This window comes from Zalophus californianus, chromosome 16 (assembly GCF_009762305.2).
Source record: "Zalophus californianus isolate mZalCal1 chromosome 16, mZalCal1.pri.v2, whole genome shotgun sequence".
Classification (NCBI taxonomy): Eukaryota; Metazoa; Chordata; class Mammalia; order Carnivora; family Otariidae; genus Zalophus; species Zalophus californianus.
The window spans coordinates 37,244,467-37,267,745 of NC_045610.1; the positions used below are offsets into that span (position 1 = coordinate 37,244,467).

Sequence of the window (23,279 nt, forward strand, 5' to 3'; positions counted from 1 at the left end):
GGATGGAGCCCCGCATTGAGTTCCGCATTGGGCTCCCCGCTCAGCAGGGAGCCAGCTTCTCCCTCTCCCATTCCCCCTGCTTGTGTTCTCTCTCTCGCGGTCTCTCTCTCTCTCTGTCAAAAAATAAATTAAATTAAAAAAAAAACAGATAAGACAGACAGCAGAGGTTGTCTTTGTGTTATTTTATTCCTGAGTAGCTGATACTTGCACGTGAAGGAATGGGTACTTAAATTAACATGTGAACTCCTAAAGTATTTGGAAAGGAAGCCTTTCAAAAAAGTAATTTGAAGTGAAACTTAAAAAGTAAACTCATAATAACAATATCAAGCTTTTCTTAGTGATATCGTTGGGGGATGAATATATCCTGTTGATGTTCTTTTAACAATTTTAGTATATACAAATATACTTACATAGGATATTATACTTATAAGAATATAGTAAGGAGGGTAAAAGTACAAAATACAATATAGTTGATCCCTGAACAGCGTGTGGGTTAGGGCTACGCCCCCATCTCCCCTCCTTCCACAGTTGAAAGTCCTCATATAACTTTTGATTCCCTCCAAACTTAACTAGTAGCCTGCTGTTGACCAGAGCCTTACCCATAACATAAACAGTTGATTAACACAAATTTTGTATGCTACATACATTATATACTGCATTTTTACAATAAAGTAGGCTAGAGAAAAGAAAATGTTATTAAAAAATCATAAGGAAAATACATTTATAGTACCATACTGTATGTATTTAAAAAATCCGTATATAAGTGCAGTTCAAACCCATGTTGTTCAAGGGTCAACTGTATATATTTATCATCTATAGGAATAAAGCATACACTGTGCCCACCTATCTCCCACAGGATATTCCTCATGCCCTACTTTCTGTCTGTCCAGGTTGGCCTGGTCTCCTGCTCACAACCAGTTCAGCCCACTACCACTAAGTGAAAGACAGATGAACAACAAAAATTTAAGTCTATATGAACCATGAGAGACTATGGACTCTGAGAAACAAACTGAGGGTTTTAGAGGGGACAGGGGTGTGGAGATGGGTTAGCCAGGTGATGGGTATTAAGGAGGGCACATACTGCATGGAGCACTGGGTGTTATACGCAAACAATGAATCATGGAACACTACATCAAAAACTAATGATGTAAATGTATGGTGACTAACATAACATAATAAAATAAAATAAATTGAAGTCTATAGATCGAAAATACGAGTAGAATTACTCTATGCTTACATAGTGACTTTTATTTTACTTTTTTCATACTCTAAAACACGTATTTTAGAATATTTAGAAAACATAGAAAAGTATGAAGATGATAAAAGTGGATTGTAATTCTATCTAGAGATGATCATTGTTCATATTTTGGTATTTATCATAGTACCTGACTGGCCTGTAGGAAAGACTCAATAAATATTGAGTTAGTGAATGAATTTTTTTAAAAGATTTATTTATTTATTTATTTTAGGGCGCCTGGGTGGCTCAGTTGGTTAAGCATCTGACACTTGATTTTGGCTCTCGTCATGATCTCAGTGTAGTGGGATCAAGCTCTGTATTGGGCTCTGTGCTCAGTGTGGAGTCCACTTGAGACTCTCTTTCTCCCTCTCCCCTTTACCCTGCTCACATGTGCACTCTCTCTGTTTCTACATAAATAAAACCTTTAAAAAATTCATTAAAGATTTATTTATTTATTTGAGAGAAAGAGTGTGTGAGTGTGAGTAGAGGGAGGGGCAGAGGGAGAGAGAGTATCTCAAGCAGACTCCCCACTGGGTGTGAAGCCCGACATGGGGCTCAGTCCCACGACCCTGAGATCATGACCTGAGCCAAAATCAAGAGCCAATTCTCAACCGAATGAGCCACCCAGATGCCACTGGATTGGCTTCTTTCATTTAGTAGTATGTACTTAAGATTTCCCCATATCTTTTCATGGCTTTATAGCTCATTTCTTGTTAGTGGTGAATAGTATTCCATTGTCTAGATGTTTATTTATCCATTCACGTACAGACAGACATCTTGGTTGCTTCCAAGTTTTTGCAATTATAAATAAAGCTGATGTGAACATTCGTGTACAGGATTTTGTGTGGACATACATTTTCAATTCAATTGCATAAATACTTAGGAGTGTGATTGCTGGATCTTACGGTAAGACTTGTTTAGTTTGTAAGAAAGTGCCAAATGTCTTCCAAAGTGGCTGTACAATTTTGCATTTCCATTAGCAGTGAATGAAAGTTCCAGTTGCTCCACATCCTTGCCAGCCTCTAGTTCTGTCAATATTTTTTGAATTTAGCTGTTCTAGTAGGTGTGTAGTGATTTCTTATTGTTGTTTTAATTTGCAATTCCCTAATGTTATATAATGCATCTTTTCATATGGTTATTCTTCATCTGTATATCATTTCTGGTGAGGTATCTGCTCAGATCTTTTGTCCACTTTCAAATTGGATTGTTTATTTTCTTATTGTTGAGTTTTAAGAGTTCTTTTTAGGGGTGCCTGGGTGGCTCAGTCAGTTAAGCGTCTGCCTACGGCTCAGGTCATGATCTCAGGGTCCTGGGATTGAACCCCACGTCAGGCTCCCTGCTCAACTGGGAGTCTGCTTCTCCCTCTCACTTTCCCTCTGTGCTTTCTCTCTTTCTCTCTCAAATAAATAAATAAAATCTTTAAAAAAAAAAAAAGAGTTCTTTGTATATTTTAGTTCCAGTCCTTTATCAGTTGTATGTTTTGCAAAGATTTTCTACCAGTCTGAGGTTTGTCTTTTCATTCTCTTCATATTGTCTTTTGCAGAACAGAAGTTTTCCATTTTAATGAAGTCTAACATCAATTATTTCTTTCATGGACCATGCTTTTGGTGTTATATCTAAAAACTTATTGCCAAACACAAGGTCATCTACATTTTCTCCTATGTTATCTTCTAAGGTTTTATAGTTTTATGTTCTACATTTGGGTCTGTGATCCACTTTGCATTAATTTTTGTGAACGGTGTAAAGATCTGTGTCTTTTTTTTTTTTCTTTTTGCAAATGGATGTCCAGCTGTTCCAGCACCATTTGTTAAAAGACTATCCTTTCGGGGCACCTGGGTGGCTCAGTCAGTTAAGCGGCTGCCTTCGGCTTAGGTCATGATCCCAGGGTGCTGGGATCCCTGATCAGCGGGGAGCCTGCTTCTCCCTCTCCCTCTGCCTACCTCTCTGCCTACTTGTGCTCTCTATCTCTGTCAAATAAATAAATATAATCTTTAAAAAAAAAGACTATCCTCTCTCCATTGAATTGCCTTTACTCCTTTGTCAAAGATCAGTTGACTCCATATGGGTCTATTTCTAGGCTCTCTGTTCCATTCCATTGATCTATGTGTCCTATCTTTCAACAAAGCCCTCTGTCTTGATCACTACAGCATTAGAGCAAGTCTTGAAGTTGAGTAAAGTCAGTCCTCCAGTTTTCTTCCCCTTTCTCCTCCTCCTCCTCTTCCTCCTTCTTTTTCAGTATTGTGTTAAAAATACACTGTGAGAATTTTCTGAATTCCTTAAAATTTCATGATGAATATTATGCTTAAATGGCTATATAATATTTTATTATATGGATCTATAATATAACCAATAACCAATGTTGAATGTAAAAACCTCAGAATATCTGATATCTTATTTTTGTAAATGAAGATAAAAAGGTCATGTTAGCAGAGAATAAAATCTACAAGAAGGGTGGAATTGCAAGTAATTGCTATTTTCTTCCTTACTTCAATTTTTGTATTTTCCAAATTTTCTACAATGAGCAGCAATACTTTCTTTATTTTTTAAGAATTTATTTATTTATTTTAGATAGAGAAAGAAAGCAGGGGAAAGAGGGAGAGATTCCCAAGCGGACTCCCTGCTGACCATAGAGCTCCACATGGGGCCCGATGTCATGACCCTGAGATCATGACCTGAGCTGAAATCAAGAGTTGGGCACTTAACTGACTGAGCCACCCAAGTGCCATAGCAATACCTTTTTTATTAGACAGAAAGGTAAAATATGTTTGTGTTTGTTTTCTAAAGTCTGAGAAATCTCTCTCTTTTTTTTTTTTTGTTTTCCTCTATCAATCTATCTGAACACTTTAATGGTTGCATGGGCTCCCTGCTCAGCAGGGAGCCTGCTTCTCCCTCTCCCTTTGCCCCTCCTCCTTCTTTCTCTCTCTCTCTCTCAAATAAATAAATAAAAATCTTAAAAAAAAGGAGGTTGATTGCTTAACAGAAAACCCATCAGATAGAGTGGTAAGTTTGGTTAAATGAGGGAGGTAATATACTGAGGGACCTTTTAAATTCTCTTTCCTGTTCAGTGGTGAGTAGTGTGTTCAGATCTCATTCACTGTGAATAGCATTATCTTCTGAACTGAAGGGCGAATGTATTATATACTGATTTGTAATTTTCTTCTCTTAATATCGTTAGCAAGTTTAAGTATCAGAATTATGCTGGTTTTGTAAAATGAACTGGAAAGGGTTCACTCTACTCTTTTTTCTGTAAGAGTTTGTGCAAGATTGGTATTATTTCTACTTTAAATGTTTGATAGAATTAACTTGTGAAATCATCTGGACCTGACTTTTCTTTCTGCAAAGGTTTTTTTAAAACTATGCATTAAATTTCTTTTATACATACAGGGCTATTTGGATTTTGTATTTCATCTTGTATACGTTTTGGTAAATTGTGCTTTTCAAGAAGTTTGTCAGTTTAATCTAAGTTGTCAAATTTATTGGCAAAAAGATGTTGATAATATTCCCTTATTATTCTTTTAACTTCTGTGAGATTTTTCTTAATATCCCTTCTTCACTCCTGATATTGGTAATTTGTGTTTCCCTTTTTTCCTTTGATGGATCTTGATAAAGCTGTTAGGGGTTCATCAAGTTTATTGGTCTTTAAAAAAAAAACAACCAATATTTCTTCTGCTTTCTAAATTGATTTCTGCCCTTATCTTTATTATTTTCATTTTCTACTTGGGATTTAATTCTACTTTTATTTTTCTATTTTCTTAAGGCGAAAACTTAGATCATTGATATAAAACTTCCTTCTTCTCTAACATGAACATTTAAAACTATACATTTCCCTGAAGCACAAGAATCTCTAAATCTTATAAATTTAGATATGTTGTATTTTATAGTTATTCAGTTTGAAATATTCAGTTTATTCAAAGAAGGCTATTTCTTCTTTGGTTTATATTATTTCAAATTGTGGAGGTTTTTTAAACATCTCATTGTTACTAATTTCTAACTTAATTCTTTAGTGGTCAAGGAACATATTCTGCAAGGTTTTAGACTTTTGGCATTTATTAAGACTTATTTTATGGCTCGGAATAAGGTATATTTTGGTGAGCATTCCTTGTGCATTTTTAAAAAATGTATATTCTGCAGTTGCTGGATATATCATCCTATGGATGTCAATTAGGTCAAAGTGGTTGATAGTGTTTTTCAGGTTCTCTATCTCTTTAGTGATTATTTGTCTAGTTGTTCTTTTAGTTTCTGAAAGAGGTGGTAAAATTCCCATCTATGACTGTAGACATGTCTTTTCCTTGCTTTAGTCCTGTAGGAGTTTGCTTCAAGTATTTTGTAGTTCTATTGTTATGTGCGTATACATCTATGATTATATCTTCCTTATGACTTGGCCCTTTTATCATAATGAATTATCCCTCTTTATCTCTGGTAACACTCCTGTCTTGAAGTCTACTTTGTCTGACATTAAAATAGCCATCCTTATGCTAGCTGTTTGTTTCTATGTCACTTCCATTCTTTTATTTTCAGCCATCTGTGTCTTTATATTTGAAGTATGTTTCTTGTAGACAGCATATAATTTCATTTTTATTCCGTCAAACATTCTCTCCTTTTTTTTTTTTTAAGTAGGCTTCATGTGCTGGGCGTGTGGAGCCCAGTGTAGGGCTTGAACTTAAGACCCTGAGATCGAGACCTGAGCTGAGATCAAGAGTCCTACGCTTAACTGACTGAGACACCCAGGCACCCCAAACATCCTCTCCTTTTTAATTGGAGTGTTTAGTTCATTTACATCTAATATAACTATTGTTATGAGTGGATTTAGGGTCTACAGTTTACTTTTTCCAATTGTCACATTTTTTAGTTACACTTGCCTTGTTAAAAATTAATCAAATGCTTTTTAGTATTCCATTTTAATTTCTCTATTTTTAAAAACTGTACCTCGGGGGGTGCCTGGGTGGCTCAGTCATTAAGCGTCTGCCTTTGGCTCAGGTCCTGATCCCAGGGTCCTGGGATCGAGCCCCACATCGGGCTCCCTGCTCGCAGGAAGCCTGCTTCTCCCTCTCCCACTCCCCCTGCTTGTGTTCCGCTCTCGCTGTGTATCTCTCTGTCAAATAAATAAAATCTTTTTTTTTTTTTTTTTGTACATTAAAAGGCTTTATTTTGGTTTGACTTTAAAAAATGGGATGTACTATCCACCCAGGTTCGCAAGGAAGTGACTAAAGGGTCCAGGCGGGTAACACAGGTGTGGTGGGGGCTGGGGGCCGGCACCTCATTGGAGTCCATTCTCCACCTGAAGTGGGCAGAGGTGCCTTGGTATAGAACCACTGCACAGACCACCACGAGCACGTCTGTGGTGGGATCTGCTTTGTGCCTTGTCATTGGGATGTCTCCTATGTGCCAGCTTGCCAGCTTTCACCCTGGCATAGCTTCTGGTCAACCCATGTGTCACTATCTCCCCAGTAGCTGGGTATCTTTCCAAAAAATGCACAAACTTGAGGTTACACAGCGACCCACCACTGATGGATCCCATTCCAGGGTGTTTCTACCACTGAGATGCTTAGCTGACCATTTGCACATGCAATCTTTTTTTTTTTAATTTTTTTATTGTTATGTTAATCACCATATATTACATCATTAGTTTTTGGTGCAGTGTTCCATGATTCATTGTTTGTTCATAACACCCAGTGCTCCATGCAGAACGTGCCCTCCTCAATACCCATCACCAGGCTAACCCATCCCCCTACCCCTCTCCCCTCTAGAACCCTCAGTTTGTTTTTCAGAGTCCATCATCTCTCATGGTTCGTCTCCCCCTCTGACATACTCCCCTTTTCTTCCTCTCCTGTTATCTTCTTCTTTTTCTTTTTTCTTAAAATATGTTGCGTTATTTGTTTCAGAAGTACAGAACTGTGATTCAACAGTCTTGCACAATTCACAGCGCTCACCGTAGCACATACCCTCCCCAATATCTATCACCCCAGCCACCCCATCCCTCCCACCCCCAACCACTCCAGTAACACTCAGTTTCTTTCCTGAGATTAAGAATCCCTCATATCAGTGAGGTCATGTGATACATGTCTTTCTCTGATTGACTTATTTCACTCAGCATAACACCCTCCAGTTCCATCCACGTCGTTGCAAATGGCAAGATCTCATTCCTTTTGATGGCTGCATAATATTCCATTGTGTATATATACCACATCTTAAATAAATAAAATCTTAAAAAAATAAGATAAAATAAAAACTGTACCTCGGGGCAGCTGGGTGGCTCAGTCATTAAGCATCTGCCTTTGGCTCAGATCATGATCCCAGGGTCCCGGATTGGGCTCTCTGCTTGGCAGGAAGCCTGCTTCTCCCTCTCCCACTCCCCCTGCTTGTATTCCCTCTCTTGCTGTCTCTCTGTCAAATAAATAAATAAAAATTTAAATAAATAAATAAAAATAAAACTGTACCTCTTTCTTTTATTTTGTTTGTTACATTTACTCCAGTGATTACAATATCCTAAACTTGTCACAGTCTAGTAGAGTTAATATTATACCACTAAATGGGTTCCATTTACCCACCTCCCCATCCTCTATTCTATTGTTGCCATATATTTTACAAGCACGTATGTTATAAACTACAAAATGTAGTATTTATCTGTGCCTTAAATTGCCAGTTATTTTTTTTAAGATTTTATTTATTTCTTTATTTGACAGAGAGAGACACAGTGAGAGAGGGAACACAAGCAGGGGGAGTGAGAGAAGGAGAAGCAGGCTTCCCTGCTGAGCAGAGAGCCCAATGTGGGGCTCAATCCCAGGACCCTGGGATCATGACCTGAGCTGAAGGCAGATGCTTAATGACTGAGCCACCCAGGCGCCCCTAAATTGCCAGTTATCTTTTGAAGAAATTAAGAGGAAGAGGAAAAAAGTGATAATGTTTTATATTTACTCACATACTTAGCATTTTGGTGCTCCTGTTGATCTGAGGTTCCCACTGGTGCCTGTGCCCTTCAGCTCAATGAATTTCCTTTAGATTTCTTTTAGTGCAGATTTCCTGCAAAAAAATTTCTCCTTTTTTATCTGGAAAATGTCTTTATTTTGCCTTCACATTTTGATGACTGCTGTCACTGGATATAGAATTCTGGATTGACAGGGTTTTTTTTTTTTTTCTTTTCCACACTTTAAAAGTGTCATTCCAGTGTCTTCTGGCCTCCTTTATTTTCGATGAAAAGTCACTCTTATTCCTATCTTTATTCTCCTATATGTAATGGGTCATTTTCTCTGTCTTCTTTGAAATTTTTCTCTTTATCTTTGGTTTTCAGCAGTATGACTATAATGTGCCTACATTTAGTTTTCTTTATATCTATCCTACTTGACATCCACTGAGCTTCTTGAATTTGTAATTGATATTTTTCACCAAACTTGGGAAGTTTTTAGCTCTTATTTCTTCTTCTTCTTCTTTTTTTTTTTTTTGACCCATTCTCTTTCTGCTTTTCTGGAACACCAAAAAATGAAAGTAATGAAAGTAATGGCATTTGGTGTTGTCCCACATTCCACTAAGCTTTGCCTGAGGGTACTCCTTAGCTACTCCACCTTATGCGGTCTGGATGTACCCTTAGATGAAAAGCTATAAAAATGCAAGTCTCACTCTGCAGTTCCTTTCTTTCAGGGATCAAATTCCTGTCAATTTCTGCCTGCTTTTGGCTACTGTTTGGTGCCTTAAAATTGTTGTTTTTAAATATTTTGTTGACAATTCCTATCTGTACAAAAGTTAGTCCAACACAAGTTATTCTGTTATTTCCCAAAAAGCTATTGATTTTTAAAATACTTACCTTCTGATGTGGTATATATACACAATGGAATATTATGCAGCCATCAAAAGGAATGAGATCTTGCCATTTGCAACGACGTGGATGGAACTGGAGGGTGTTATGCTGAGTGAAATAAGTCAATCAGAGAAAGACATGTATCACATGACCTCACTGATATGAGGAATTCTTAATCTCAGGAAAGAAACTGAGTGTTACTGGAGTGGTTGGGGGTGGGAGGGATGGGGTGGCTGGGTGATAGACATTGAGGAGGGTATGTGCTACGGTGAGCGCTGTGAATTGTGCAAGACTATTGAATCACAGTTCTGTACTTCTGAAACAAATAACGCAACATATTTTAAGAAAAAAGAAAAAGAAGAAGATAACAGGAGAGGAAGAAAAGGGGAGTATGTCAGAGGGGGAGACGAACCATGAGAGATGATGGACTCTGAAAAACAAACTGAGGGTTCTAGAGGGGAGGGGGGTAGGGGGATGGGTTAGCCTGGTGATGGGTATTGAGGAGGGCACGTTCTGCATGGAGCACTGGGTGTTATGAACAAACAATGAATCATGGAACACTGCACCAAAAACTAATGATGTAATATATGGTGATTAACATAACAATAAAAAATTAAAAAAAAAACAAAAATAAAATAAAATAAAATACTTACCTTCTGGCTACCCTAAGAAACTCTTACAATTTCTAAAATTTTTCAAATTCATAGTTTTAAGCTTGTGTATATTTGATTATAATATCTGCACATAATGACAATTTTTTTTCCTTCTTAGGCTTCTTTTTCTCCAGAACAATATTAATTAATAGTGGGAGTAGTTGACAAACCAATCTCGTTCTTTAATGATAATGACTTTAGTTTTTCAGGCATGAATGTAATATATACATCTCTTAGGTTAAGAAGGTATTCTTTTACATCTATTTCATACAGTTTTGTCACAAATAGATAATAAATATCAGGTGAGGTTTTTGCCATTTATCAACCTACTTGTATAGTAAACCACTAAATGATTAAAGAAGCATTCACTTTTTTTTTTAAGATTTTATTTATTTATTTGTCAGAGAGAGAGAGTGCACACAAGCAGGGGCATAGCAGCCAGAGGGAGAAACAGGCTCCCTGCTTAGCAGGGAGCCTGATGTGGGACTCAGTCCTAGAACCCTGGGGTCATGACCTGAACCGAAGACAGATGCTTAACCAACTGAGCCACCCAGGCATCCCAAGAAGCATTCTCTTCTGTGCACTGGGATAATTTATGTCGAATGAGAATGATTTATTACTTAAAAGTTTGAAAGACATCTATACAACTATATGAGTCTGAACTTTTTTTTTTTAAACAATTTGATGAACTTTTCTTCCTTTTCCCTGGTTATTAGCTTGTTTGGGATTCAGGTTTTCCATTTCTCAATTCAATTTTAGAAATCTGTATTTTTCTCAGAAATTGTTTCACTGCAGTTTTCAAATTTATTTGCATGGCATTTTATTTTGTTTACATAGGCCCTTCTTTTTGAAAATAACCTTTCTAAGGGGAAAAATGATACCCAATATCATAAAAGACAGATTACATAAAAGCACAAAGAAGAAAATTCAAATAACTTGTAATCTCACCAACTTTTTAAAATGTTTCATTATCTTATTAAGATTCCTATATTTGTTGTTGCTCACTTTTATTCTGCTTCATTTCTGTATATTTGTGCTTTCTTTCCCTTTTCCTTGATTATATATGCTAATGCTTTTTCAACTTATTGGATTTCCCCCTCACCTCTGAAAATTCCCAGCTGTTAAACACTTCTTTAGCATTTACACATTTTTTTCACTGCTTTTAAGATCAGTGGTTTTTAACCACTAAGATGTGCAATGGAACCCTTTTCAAAATTAAAGTCTCACATGAAATCGCAGTGTATAAATAGATAAAAGGCAAGTGCTTGTGATTAAGGCATAGGGGAGGGAGGGAGTTTCTCAGAGTCCCTCTCATTTGACCTGTCCCTGCTTTTTCTCTTCCTTATCAGAGGGTTATGACTCTAGAGAGCACTGTTAGACACTGTTCTGACTTACTAATTCTGCTTTTATCTTTATTGTTTCCTTCTTCCTATTTTCCATAGGCTTGTTTTATTGCTCTTTTCTGATTTCTTGAGTTTGGTGCTTTTTTCTTATTTAATACTGGAAACATTTAAGTCTATGAATTTGTCAGTACAATGCTGGTTACATCCTACAATATTTTATTCAGGCTATTTTCTCAGTAGGTTGTAATTGTAGTTTTGCGTTTCCTCTCTGACCCATGACATGTGTAGGAGTATGTTTTCAGTGTCTAGGTGTGGAGGGGTTTGTTTACTCTTTTTAATATTAAGTTCTGGTTTTATTTTATTCTTGAACACAGAATTTTTCCTTTAAAACTCTGTACAACTTTCATCTTCTGATGCTTATTTTGTGGAGAGGCCATTTTGACTCTGTTGTTTTGTAAGCAACTTATTTTTTTTTTTGTCTGAGTCCTTGAGGGATGTTTTCATTTTCCTTCAATTTTGAAAGTTCAGAAAGGTATGTACAGATGTTGTTTGTCCTTCCTCCCTCCCTCCCTCCCTCCCTTCCTCCCTTCCTCCCTTCCTTCCTTTTTTCTTTTCTTTTCTTTTTTCTTGTCTTTCTCTCTCTCTCTCTCTTTCCTTCTTTCTTTCATTTTTAACAACCATTGAGATATAGGTCATATATCATGCAACGTACCCTTTAGAGCGTACAATTCAATGGCTTTTAGTATATTCACAGAATTGTGCAATTATCACCACAATAAATTTTAGAACATTTTCATCAACCCAAAAGAAAACTTGAACTCCTTAGCCTTCACTGCCCAGTCCCCCTCCTTCCTGAAGCTGTAGGCTTCCACTAATCTACTTTCTCTTTCTATAGATTTGCCTATTCTGTATATTTCATGTAAATTGATTTATACAATATGTGGTCCTGTGACTAGTTTCTTTCACTTACCATAACAATTTCAGAGATTCACCCATATTGTAGCATGTATCAGCATTTCATTTCTTTTTATTGGTGAATAATATTCCATTGTATAGATATATCACATTTTATTTATTCATCCATCCATCAGTTGATGGACACTTGGGTTCTTTCCCAAGTGAGAGAGAACATACTGGCTATTAAGAATAATGCTGCTATGAATATTTGTTTTCATTTCTCTTGGGTATATATCTAGTAGTGGAATTACTGGGTCATATGGTGACTTTCTGTTTATCCTTTTGAGGAACCGCAAGACTGTTTTACAAAGCAGCGACACCATTTTACATTCCCAGCAGTAAAATACGAGGGTCCCAATTTTCTACAGCATTCATTTTTGTCCATATTTTTGACTGTAGCCATCCTAGGGAGTGTGAAGTGGTATCTCATTGTGGTTTGGGTTTGCATTTCCCTGATGACAATTGATATTGAGCATCCTCTCATGTGCTTATTGGCCATTTGTATATTCTCTTTGGGTAAATGTCTGTTCAGATCCTTTGCTCATTTTAAAATTGAATTGTTTGTTTTTTTATTGTTGAGTTGTAAGAGTTCTCTATATATTCTACATTATAAGTCTCTTATCAGCTATATGATTTGCAATTTTCTCCTGTGGGTTGTCTTTTCAGTTTCTTGATGACATCCTTTGAAGCACAATAGTTTTTAATTTTTTGATGTCCAATTTATTTTTTCTTTTGTTGCTTGTTCTTTTGGGATCACATCTAAGACACTTACCTAATTTTGGAAATATTACCTAATGCAAGGTCACAAGGATTTATGCTTGTTCTCTTCTAAGAATTTTATAGTTTCACATTTTACATTTAGGTCTTTGATGCATTTTGCATTAATTTTTGTATATTGTGTGAGGTAGGGATCCTACTTCAGTTTTTTGCATGTGGATATTCAGTAGTTCCAGCACCATTTGTTGAAAAAACTATTTTTTCTCCTATTGAATTGTCTTGGCATCCTTTTTTTTTTAAGATTTTATTTATTTATTCATGAGAGACAGAGAGAGAGAGAGAGAGGCAGAGGGAGAAGCAGTCTCCCAAGGAGCAGGGAGCCCGTAGCAGGACTCGATCCCAGGACCCTGGAATCATGACCTGAGCTGAAGGCAGATGCCTAACCATCTATCTGAGCCACCCAGGCGCCCGAATTGTCTTGGCATCCTTGTCAAAAATGTATTGACTATAAATGTGAAGACCTATTTCTGAAGTTTCAATTTTATTCCTTTGATTTATGTGTCTGTCTTTATGCTGGTACTGTATTGTCTTGATTACTGTAATTTTGTAGTAAGTTTTGAAATCAGAAAATGTGAATCCTGGAGCACCTGGGTGGCTCAGTCGGTTAAGTGTCTGCCTTCCGCTCAGGTCATAATCCCAGGCTCCTGGGATTGAGCCCCTCATTGGGCTCCCTGCTCAGCGGGACGCCTGCTTCTCCCTCTCCCTCTATCCCTCTCTCCCCCAGCCCCACTTGTGCTCTCTCTCTCTCTCTCTCACCTGCTCTCTCTCTCAAATAAATAAAATCTTAGAAAAAAGAAAATGTGAATCCTCCAGCATTGTTCTTCTTTTTCAAAATTGTTCTGGCTATTCTGGGTCCCTTGAGTTTTCAAATGAATTTTAGGATTAGTTTATCAATTTCTGCAAAAAAAGCCAATTGAGATTTTTATAGGGATTCCGTTAAATCTTTAGATCAATTTGGGGAATATTGCCATCTTAACAATAGTAAGTCTTTTCATCTATGAACATGGATGCCTTTCCATTTATTTAGATCTTTAATTTTTTTCAACAATTTTTTTTGCAATTTTCAGAGTTTAAGTCTTGTGCTGCTCCTGTTAAATTTATTTCTAAGTATTTAATTCTGTTTTATGCTATCTTTTTTTTTAAGATTTTATTTATTTGACAGAGAGAGACACAGTGAGAGAGGGAACACAAGCAGGGGGAGTGGGAGAGGGAGAAGCAGGCTTCCGGCAGAGCAGGGAGCTCGATGCGGCGCTCAATCCCAGGACCCTGGGATCATGGCCTGAGCCGAAGGCAGATGCTTAACTACTGAGCCACCCAGGCACCCCTGTTTTATGCTATCTTAAGTGGAATTTTTCTAATTTCATTTTTGTTTTGTTCATTGCTACTCTATAGAAAGATAGTTTTTGTTTATTAATCTGGTATCTTGCAAACTTAATGAATTTGTTTATTAGTTCTAGTAGTTTTTTAGTGGGTTTCTTAGAGTTTTCTTTATACAAGATCATGTAGTCTTCAAGTAGAGATAGTTTCACTTCTTCCTTTCTAATCTCAACTATTTTAATTTCATTTTCTTGTGCAGTTGCCCTGACTGAGCATACATGGTGGGAGCAGACATCCTTATTTTGTTTCTGATCTGAAGAACAAAGGGAAAGCATCAGTCTTTGACCATTAAGTATGATGTTAGCTGTGGGGTTTTCTTGTAGTGCTCTTTATCAGGCTGAGGAAGTTTCCTTCTCTTCCTAGTTTGTTGAGTATTTTTTATCTTGAATTTTGTCAAATGCTTTTTTCTGCCTCTATTGAGATGATCATGTGGTCCTTGTCCTTTATTAATGGGTGTATTATTACATTCATTGAATTTTGGGTAGCATTTATTTTTATCTTTTAATTCAACTTCCCATCTCCTTATTCTTTAGCCTTCAAGGGACCCATTAAATGACAAATGCAAGAAACATGCGGTAAGCCTTGGAAGTTGATGATGGCCTTCCATGAAATTTTTAATTTCCAAAACTTTGTACCTCATCAAAAGCACTGGTGATGGCTATCTAGGATTTTGTTGTTGTTATTTTGGTGGTGTTGAATGGTATAAATGTAAAACAAATTTTTAACCATGCTTATGTAACCCAACTGTATAAATTCATAACATTATTTTGATAGCATATGTGACACAGTTGTATATGGCAGGCACTGCTTTTGGAGGTGGGAAATTTTAACTGTGTCATTTATATACTTTGTAGGGATGATAACCCTTTTTTGCATAATAAAGTATGTAGCTGGTATATCTGGCAATTGTAATCATTATCAATGTACTTTGTCTTTGAAAGTATCTAGATGCCCCCCATTTCTTTCAACATAACATGATTTGTTTCCTATTATATATTTCTATCATGTCCCTATTTTATAATGTATGTTCACATTAATTGCAGTTTCCTTCTCTTGGACACATTTTTCTTTTCCATGTGAGTTCCTTCACTTGGTTGCATTGTCATTTTCATTGATGATGTATTTGCCAATTAATTTTTCTTCTTTGAATGCCTGCCCTTTTTGTTCCTGATTTTGTAGTTCAGCTCTATTTTTAATTTCAGCTCTATTTACTGGTGTTTCTTTCTCCCTTCTGTTGCCCTGTGACCTTCTATGACTGGTCTGTAATATTCATAGGTTTAGGAAATTGACAGTCCATCCTCTGCCATCAGAGATAATTAATATTTCCATGTTCCTTTGAAATGGTTTAGAAAATCGTTATTTTTTGTGATTAATAAATAGCAGTAGCATTCCAAATTTGTAGCAAGGTCTTGGATCATCCGAAGGCATCACTTATAGTTGTATTAAAGCTTTATTCCTTTCTTATTCAGGTAAAATATACATGACATAAAATTTACTGTTTTAACCATTAGTAAGTGGTATTAAGTATATTCACATTGCTTTGCAACTTTAAAGTTTTTAAAGAGAAAATAATATCTATTTCTTAATCCTTCAGATTTTCCTATTTCTCCCTTAATACTTCTTTTCTGTTGATCAACTTTCCTATTCTTTTAGATGCTGAGGACTTCTTGGGGGAAGGTTTGCGGAATGAGAATCTCAGTGCTACTGCGAGGGACCACAGAGACCATATTCTACGGGGCTTCCAACAAGTCAAAACTAGGTTTGTATAAACTGGGTCCATTTCTTGTCAGCTTTGAAACAATTCATAGTCAGTAAAATCTACTTTCATAGTGTATCAATCAACCAGGTAGGACACACTTACCATAGTTTTTTATACTTGACAGAGCCTTAATAAATTTTTACTGAGTTGAATTGGAGGTAGGGAGGCATGGTTAATGTAGCTAGCTTACCAAAATAAAAATATTTTCATCATTATGTATCTTATGATAATGAACCTGCTTTTAGCTTTAGATTGTTATGTTCATCTTTATTGAATGCTTTTGCAAAATGTGTAAAGCTAAACATTTATGCTTGTCCAAATTACCAAAGGGAAAATGTTAGGCAGTTAGAGATAATTGATTTTTGTTATAATTTTTGGTTCTTATTTTACTTCCACAACTCCTTCCCTAATAGAAAACTTAAACCAGACTTATCCAGTTGATTTTTTGACCATATTGGAATGTTTTAGGCTCAGACTCGTTTGGAGTATCATACTCATTGACTTTTTAAAATAAGAGGTCCTGACTGAGAGATGATGGACTCTGAAAACAAACTGAGGGTTCTAGAGGGGAGGGGGGTGGGGTGATGGGTTAGCCTGGTGATGGGTATTAAAGAGGGCACATTCTGCGTGGAGCACTGGGTGTTATGCGCAAACAATGAATCATGGAACACTACATCAAAAACTAATGATGTAATGTATGGTGATTAACATAACCATAAAAAATTTAAAGTAAAAAAAAATAATAATAAAATAAGAGGTCCTGACCTAATTTGTGCCTTTTAGAATGTGAGCATCTGGCAGATACATATACTTTCTAGGGGGAGAAAAAAAATAAAAATTTTCTTTTATAATATATTTCCTGGCCACTTTTTGCTTGAGATATGGTAACTGAATGAGAATTGGGGATAAGTTGAGTGTTATTTTAAGCTTTCTCAACCCTATGGCAATGTGGTTCAGAATGTTTGAACTAAGCACTCTTAGAAAAGAGAGAACATCTGTAGGGTTATGACTAGGATTTAATTTGTGTGCCTGACTGATCTGAACATCTACTTTAGAAACCTCACTGAAACTCCTTAGAAGCAGGGAATTTTATCCTTTGGAAGGGCACAGTCACAATCTATTCCCTCCAGAAATGTGAGAGAACCTCACAAGATGCCCTGGTGGATCTTAATCGATCTTTCCTGCTGGCTAATTAAGCATCACTTTTACTCAGCAACTGGAGACTGTGTAATTATCAGCCTGGGTTGCCCTGAATAATTGAAACAAACAGAATGCAAAAGTTAGGAGCTTTTTGCAAAAGTGAGAATATCTATAATTTTTTGTATGCTGGAAGAGTGTTTAAAACAAACTTCTCCATAATGTTACTTTATCAGTAGATAAGTTTAGACTTACTTGTGTATCTGAAGCCTTCATTAGTAACCCATAGAATTTATTTTCATAAGTTGACCTTGTATTACAGGATTATTATAAGGATTGCCTGAGGAATAAAGGTGGCATTATTTCAAATTGTAGAATAGGGAAGAGGGATGCCCAAAATATAATTGTGTAATGGTGGTGCTATTGGTATAAATTTGTGATAAGGAATGCAAAAAAAAAAATGTTACTGCATCTTTACAAACAAATATACAATGAGGAGGAATTCTCCTTTCCCATATTTGTACCACAGTGTTTGGAGGGGCTAAATTTCAATCTGAAATTGGTAATAAAAGGTGATTTTGTGGTAACTCATTGTTATCAATTGCATATTACTTCTTAGTCCTCCTTTTAAATGCATACACGCACCCATGCACACAGGAAGGAGCTGTATTTGTTATGGGTGGAGAGGGTTCCTTGTTCTCAAAGAACTTGCTGTGTGGTTTGTGGGATAGAATTCAGGAAATAATCAGCAGGAGCTTTAGGAAACCTCTGATGGGAGCTTTCTGTTCATTGATTTGTTGCAAGAAAGATGACACTTTATTTAGAATTTCATAATTATCAGATCACGGAGGAAATGAGGAGCCAGAAATTAGATACTGTACCAGAAAATGGAAAAATGAGGCTTTCCTTTGGCAAGCTGTTTGAAATTGCCTTACATCCACCCATTCAATCATCATCCTGTTAATGTAACCCTTATTTTACTGAATGCTCTTCTTCAGCCATATTGCTTCTATAGTCCTGTTTATGGCTGGTCAACATTATATACTCTATGTATTGATACTGAAAGCTTTAATAGCGCCACATTTACTCTTGTTGTATGGCATTTTATCTCATGCCAAAAAACCAGGTGTGAAAAGAAATTTGGAAATTATCAAACTTGAGAGTTAAATGTGTATGGCAAGTTGCCATGTAACATGGAAAGAACCACTGAAAGTTGTTTAAAAAGTTATATCTTTAGTCATATTAAAGCGAGGATATTTTAGGGTTTGGTACATTTTGGGGGATAGGAACCTATCTAAAATTATGATTTGACACTTCAGGGCTTACTTGAAGGTGGATAAGAAACCTCACGCAGGAAATCTGAGAAAGCCACTCAATAGATATAAATACTATGTATACTTACACACATACATATATATTTCCCCCCACACACACATACACACAACTTTCCACTCTATCTTTGTTGTTTTCTTGCTTCAGTTCCTCTAATTCTTTCCTCAAGTTGAGCTGCTTGAGAATGAAAATGGTAGAGAGTAGTGAAAATAGCTCTGTCTCTGATTCTTGGTAAACTCTAGAGGCTTGGCCCTAATTTTTATGGTGACTCAGAATTCAGTGGTGTTTGCCACGGCTATGGAATTGCCTAAGTCAAAGTGTCTGACTCCATCACAGCTGTTATAATATGCCGTTTGCCACCTTTCTTTTGTCTAGTGTGACCAGCCCCAGGAAATGAGAGTTGTGTCAAGAGTCATGGATGTCCTCCAAGTGCTCATCTGTTTTTCAGTACCAGTAAGCTTAGCTGTTCTCTTTTCTCCCAGACTTAGAAAACAAACAAAAATCATATCTGTATCTCTATCTACACACTAGTGTTTGTTGTTTTTTTTTTTTTTTGGCTTTCATGTATCACCAATGAAGGATAATGTATTCCATGTAAGACAAAAAAAAAAGGTGTTAATTCCTGTGATTCCAAGGAAGTGAAGCTGTTTTGTGGTATTCCACGTCCTGAGCTGTGATACTCATTGTTCTTCTTCCAACTGCCTCATTTAAACCTTCTCCCTAAAATCTAACAGCTTTCGCATTCTGAGTCCAAGTTTTCATTGAGCTCTTTAGAGAATGATTAGAATGAAAGCCAGGCACAGGCTCCTCCTGTTTTATTACGGTGATCACTGCAGGATCAGCGCCAGATGTGGGACACCTGGAATGAAGCAGACAGGAGATGCACTTAGACGCTTGGACGGCGGCCTCAAGCATTTGCAGAAACAGTCGAGCATTTCTTAAAAGTTTGATTCAGGGGAGGCTATCTGACAGCAAGAATACCTTGAGAGTGGGGGAAGGAATGAAGAAAATAGAATATTTTTATTCCTGAGTTAGGGATATATTCTTTCTTGATGGCCTGTTTTGGAACAACTAGTCGTTTATGCTCACTGTTGGAAGTGAAGGGCAGAGCCAATGGAAACAAACTTGGAGTATTGTTTCCTTCTGTGAAACTTAAAGGAGCTCCAGAAAGAGACAGGTAGATTTATAGCATATCGAAAGGGAAAGAAATCAAGAAATAATTTTCTGTAACAGGATTATGGCACAAAACCCAGGACGTTTAATGTACTGAAAGAGTATTTTGAACGTGTCTCATTGTGGGTGGCTAGTGTATAGCTCCACATGAAACATGATACTTTAATACAAATATAAAAACAATTCAGTTTTCTTTAGGAAGTTCAAGCTTTTCTTTCCAGCTTAATATGGATTTAACTTTAAAGCAGGATTTAGCTTAAGAATGTATCATCAGGATTAACATAACAATAAAAAATTTAAAAAAAAGAATGTATCATCAGGGACACCTGGGTGGCTCAGTCAGTTGAGCATCCGACTCTTGCTCAGGTCATGATCTCTGGGTTGTGAGATTGAGCCCCATGTTGAGCCCTATGTCGGGCTCTGTGCTCAGTGAGGGGGTCTGCTTGAGATTCTCTCTCTCGCTCTCCCCCCTCCCCCACTCGCTCTCTCTAAAATAAATAAATAAATCTTTTTAAAAAAAGAATGTATCATCAGATGTCTTTGTTTTATAGGAAGAGAGATGAAAATTTAGTCTGACACGACTCTTAGAAGTAAGAGTTTCAAAATAGTATACTGTAAATATCATTACCATTAATTACATAGAAGGTTTGACTTTTCGTAAGTGCTGGTTATTGAGCTTAAATACCCCAAAAGAAAACGCACTCAAATGAAGCATGCTTGAAGAGAACTAAGGTATAATGTGCTATTAATTAATACGTTTGTGTTACTTGTGATTTTAGTTATTTGATCATAATATCTTTCTGATGTTTCATTTTGCTACCTACACTGGAGTTTCATTGCCAACTCAGAAAAAGAAAGAGGAGGAGATACTTGTACAATCCATCTAAGTTTCAATGGCTCTGAAAAGGCTTCAAAGTTATAGCAATAATTTGACCACATCTTGAAGATTAATAATTCATTTCTTCTGGGTGCCTGGGTGGCTCAGTCGTTAAGCGTCTGCCTTCAGCTCAGGTCATGATCCCAGCTTCCTGGGATCGAGCCCCGCATCGGGCTCCCTGCTCAGCGGGAAGCCTGCTTCTCCCTCTTCCACTCCGCCTGCTTGTGTTCCCTCTCTCACTGTCTCTCTCTCTCTGTCAAATAAATAAATAAAACCTTAAAAAAAATTCATTTCTTCCTTTCTCAGTCTTATCCCTGCTTTCCATCCTTAAACCAAGAAAGGAAACAACCCCGCATCAGGGCTATCACCGATCAGTGATATGCCAAATTCCTGTACTAGTGTTCTGTTATTCAGTGAATCTATGTTGAGATTTCACAACCGTGTTAAAGGATTTTGGGGGATATACTTATCTGACAGTGTGGGGTTATATTTAGTGTTGAGTCTGAAATGCTCTACAGGTGAGACTGATATGATATTCCCTACTTCTGGTCTCTTGGCTTAACCTGGAAAGGAAGATCATCTTATTATATGTTGTTTCCTAGCAAGTCTTCTGCCCTTCCCAAGCGGCCTTGAAATGTATAACTTGCCTTTTAATGTTATGATGATGATTATCACTTGTAAGGCTATCTTGGGTTTGGTGCCGGATCCAAGATTAAATTGATCCGTTTTTTTCTTTTACACTGGGTTATTGTGGTGATGTTAGTGGGCAGATGCTTCTCCCTTTGAGTATCCTATAAAATATTTTATATAAGTAACTCTAATATATAATAATATTTTAGTATTTTTTCATGCTAAGTAATAGGTAAGTTTTTTAAAAAGCATTTTAAAAAGCATGGATGAATAAATTTTATTAAAAATTCCAAGTACTGATCTCTTTAAACAGAATAATATGGTCTATCAAGAGTGAAAGGAATTTTGAAATGTGACCTAGGAGGCAGACAAGTGATTGAGCTTGCACCCTTCAGGTTGGACTAACCCACTAGAAGAGTAAACTGAGCACACTCTTTAGCCATGTGGTTAAGTCACTGAAATTTGCTTTACTCCTGATAGAATTACAGCCATTGTTATCGCTTGGGCACATTCTTATTATCTACTCAATATGGATTTGTCTTGAAAGGTCTCAGAAAATCCTGTGTCAATTTTTTAATACAGGAAGCTTGTCTTTCTGTCTATAAATAGAAGTTCTTAATTCATGCCTTGTGTGAAAAGATCATTTGTATGAAATCACTGTCTTCATTTTACCACATCATTGTTTTGGCCTTGATTTTAAGTTTCATTCTATCTGGAGCTAGTCTTTTATTCCAGCACTGCACTATTTTCTCTGCTTATAGAAAGCCACTGGGGAAAAAATGCCTCCCAGTATTCATCTATTTGTGGATTTCCAGGGACCTTGTGGTGTAGAGCCTTCCTGATTGTGGTTTTCTCTAATTTGCTTGTTTTCTCTTATTTCGGATATAGACCCACCCTGTATCCACTTCGTGAAACTAGAGCAAAGGGCTATAAGAGCACTGGGTCAGCTGTCAGGAGCCAAACTCTTTGTTCTGTTATTTCTATAACGCTAATTGATTCAATTGAGGATACCCCTCACGATTATCTTATGTTTTCTTTTGAAGTTGCCTCCCCCAACTTGTTTTTTGGATTATTTTTTTTCTAAATGTTACAAAAATAAAAACATTACCAACCAAAGTTTGACACCTCTATTTGATTTCTTTTATGGTGTTGCTGTGATTTTTTTTTTTTTTAATTTGGAAAATGATGCAGGAAATTTCATTTCCTTGGGATTTTATTTTATTTCACGATTCTGTTGAAAATGAGTTGGGCCTAAAGTGGGTTTTTATAATCGCGCCATGTGAATCATTTCTTCTTTGGAAGCTGGATCTTCTCCCCCACTGTGTAGCCTCATCTAGTTTCCCTGAAGTGCAGTGCTAGCAGGGTTGATAATGAAATGCGGTCCTACTTATCACGCTCAGCAAAGGGCTCAGAGAAGACGGGGGGGGTGGGGGGTGGGGGTGGGGGTGGGGGTGGGGGGGGGTGGGGGGGGGTGGGGGGGGTGGGGGGGGGTGGCGTGTGGGGAGGTGGGGAATCAATCCCCCAGGAACTTCTTGAATGCTAGATATCCATATTTAATCCCCATGCATTTAAAATGGAAATGAGATATCTTAGGGTTTTAGTTTTTGATTTACACAAGATGTCACCGCCTCCTTGGCAATGGGAATATTTTACAGACCAACTGCTGACCTGTTTGGGAGGATCTCAGCCTATCGCCCCAGGTCCAATGTAGTTTCTTCATATTTCTTTCAAAACTCTCAGCAGTGCTTTGCAATAGCTTTGATTCTTCAGGCTTCAAAGGATGCCCCTTCCAGGGCCAATCCTCTGAAAGAGGAAAAAAAAAAAAGGAAGATCAGTGTAGGGGAACAAACAGCTCATAAAGGACGAGCAGCTCTCCCTATGGCAGCTCTAACTGTAGTCAGTTATTAGGGAGTTTACAAATCAGTAACACCACGGCTTTGCGAAGCCAAGAAAACTCCAATCTGATGCTAGTACTTTGCTGCCCAATTTATTCCTGGAGTGACCTAGTCTTCAAAAGTCCAGCTTCAGATTGTTGTATTGTGGATACAATGTGGCTTATATAAGATGCATTATTATTTAATGCTCAAACTCAAGCTCCCTCTTGAGTTTGTGAGCCTTGTTGAGGTTTTCATTATGATTTACAGAGAACCTATGTCCATATAATCTCCAGTTAGCTATTTCTCCAGGTTGTATCTGTGAGTGTCTCTCTCATCTGTGAATTCTGCCATAACCCAC

General features: G+C 37.0%; 1 protein-coding gene across 1 annotated transcript in view; it reads left to right on the plus strand.

Moving 5' to 3' along the window:
• Window positions 1-23,279, plus strand: part of SKAP1 (src kinase associated phosphoprotein 1) — a 273,902-nt gene that overhangs the window by 16,399 nt on the left and 234,224 nt on the right. The window contains exon 2 of the mRNA XM_027624535.1: window positions 15,790-15,895. Coding sequence (XP_027480336.1) covers window positions 15,790-15,895 — 106 coding nt within the window. The remainder of the gene's footprint in view (window positions 1-15,789; window positions 15,896-23,279) is intronic.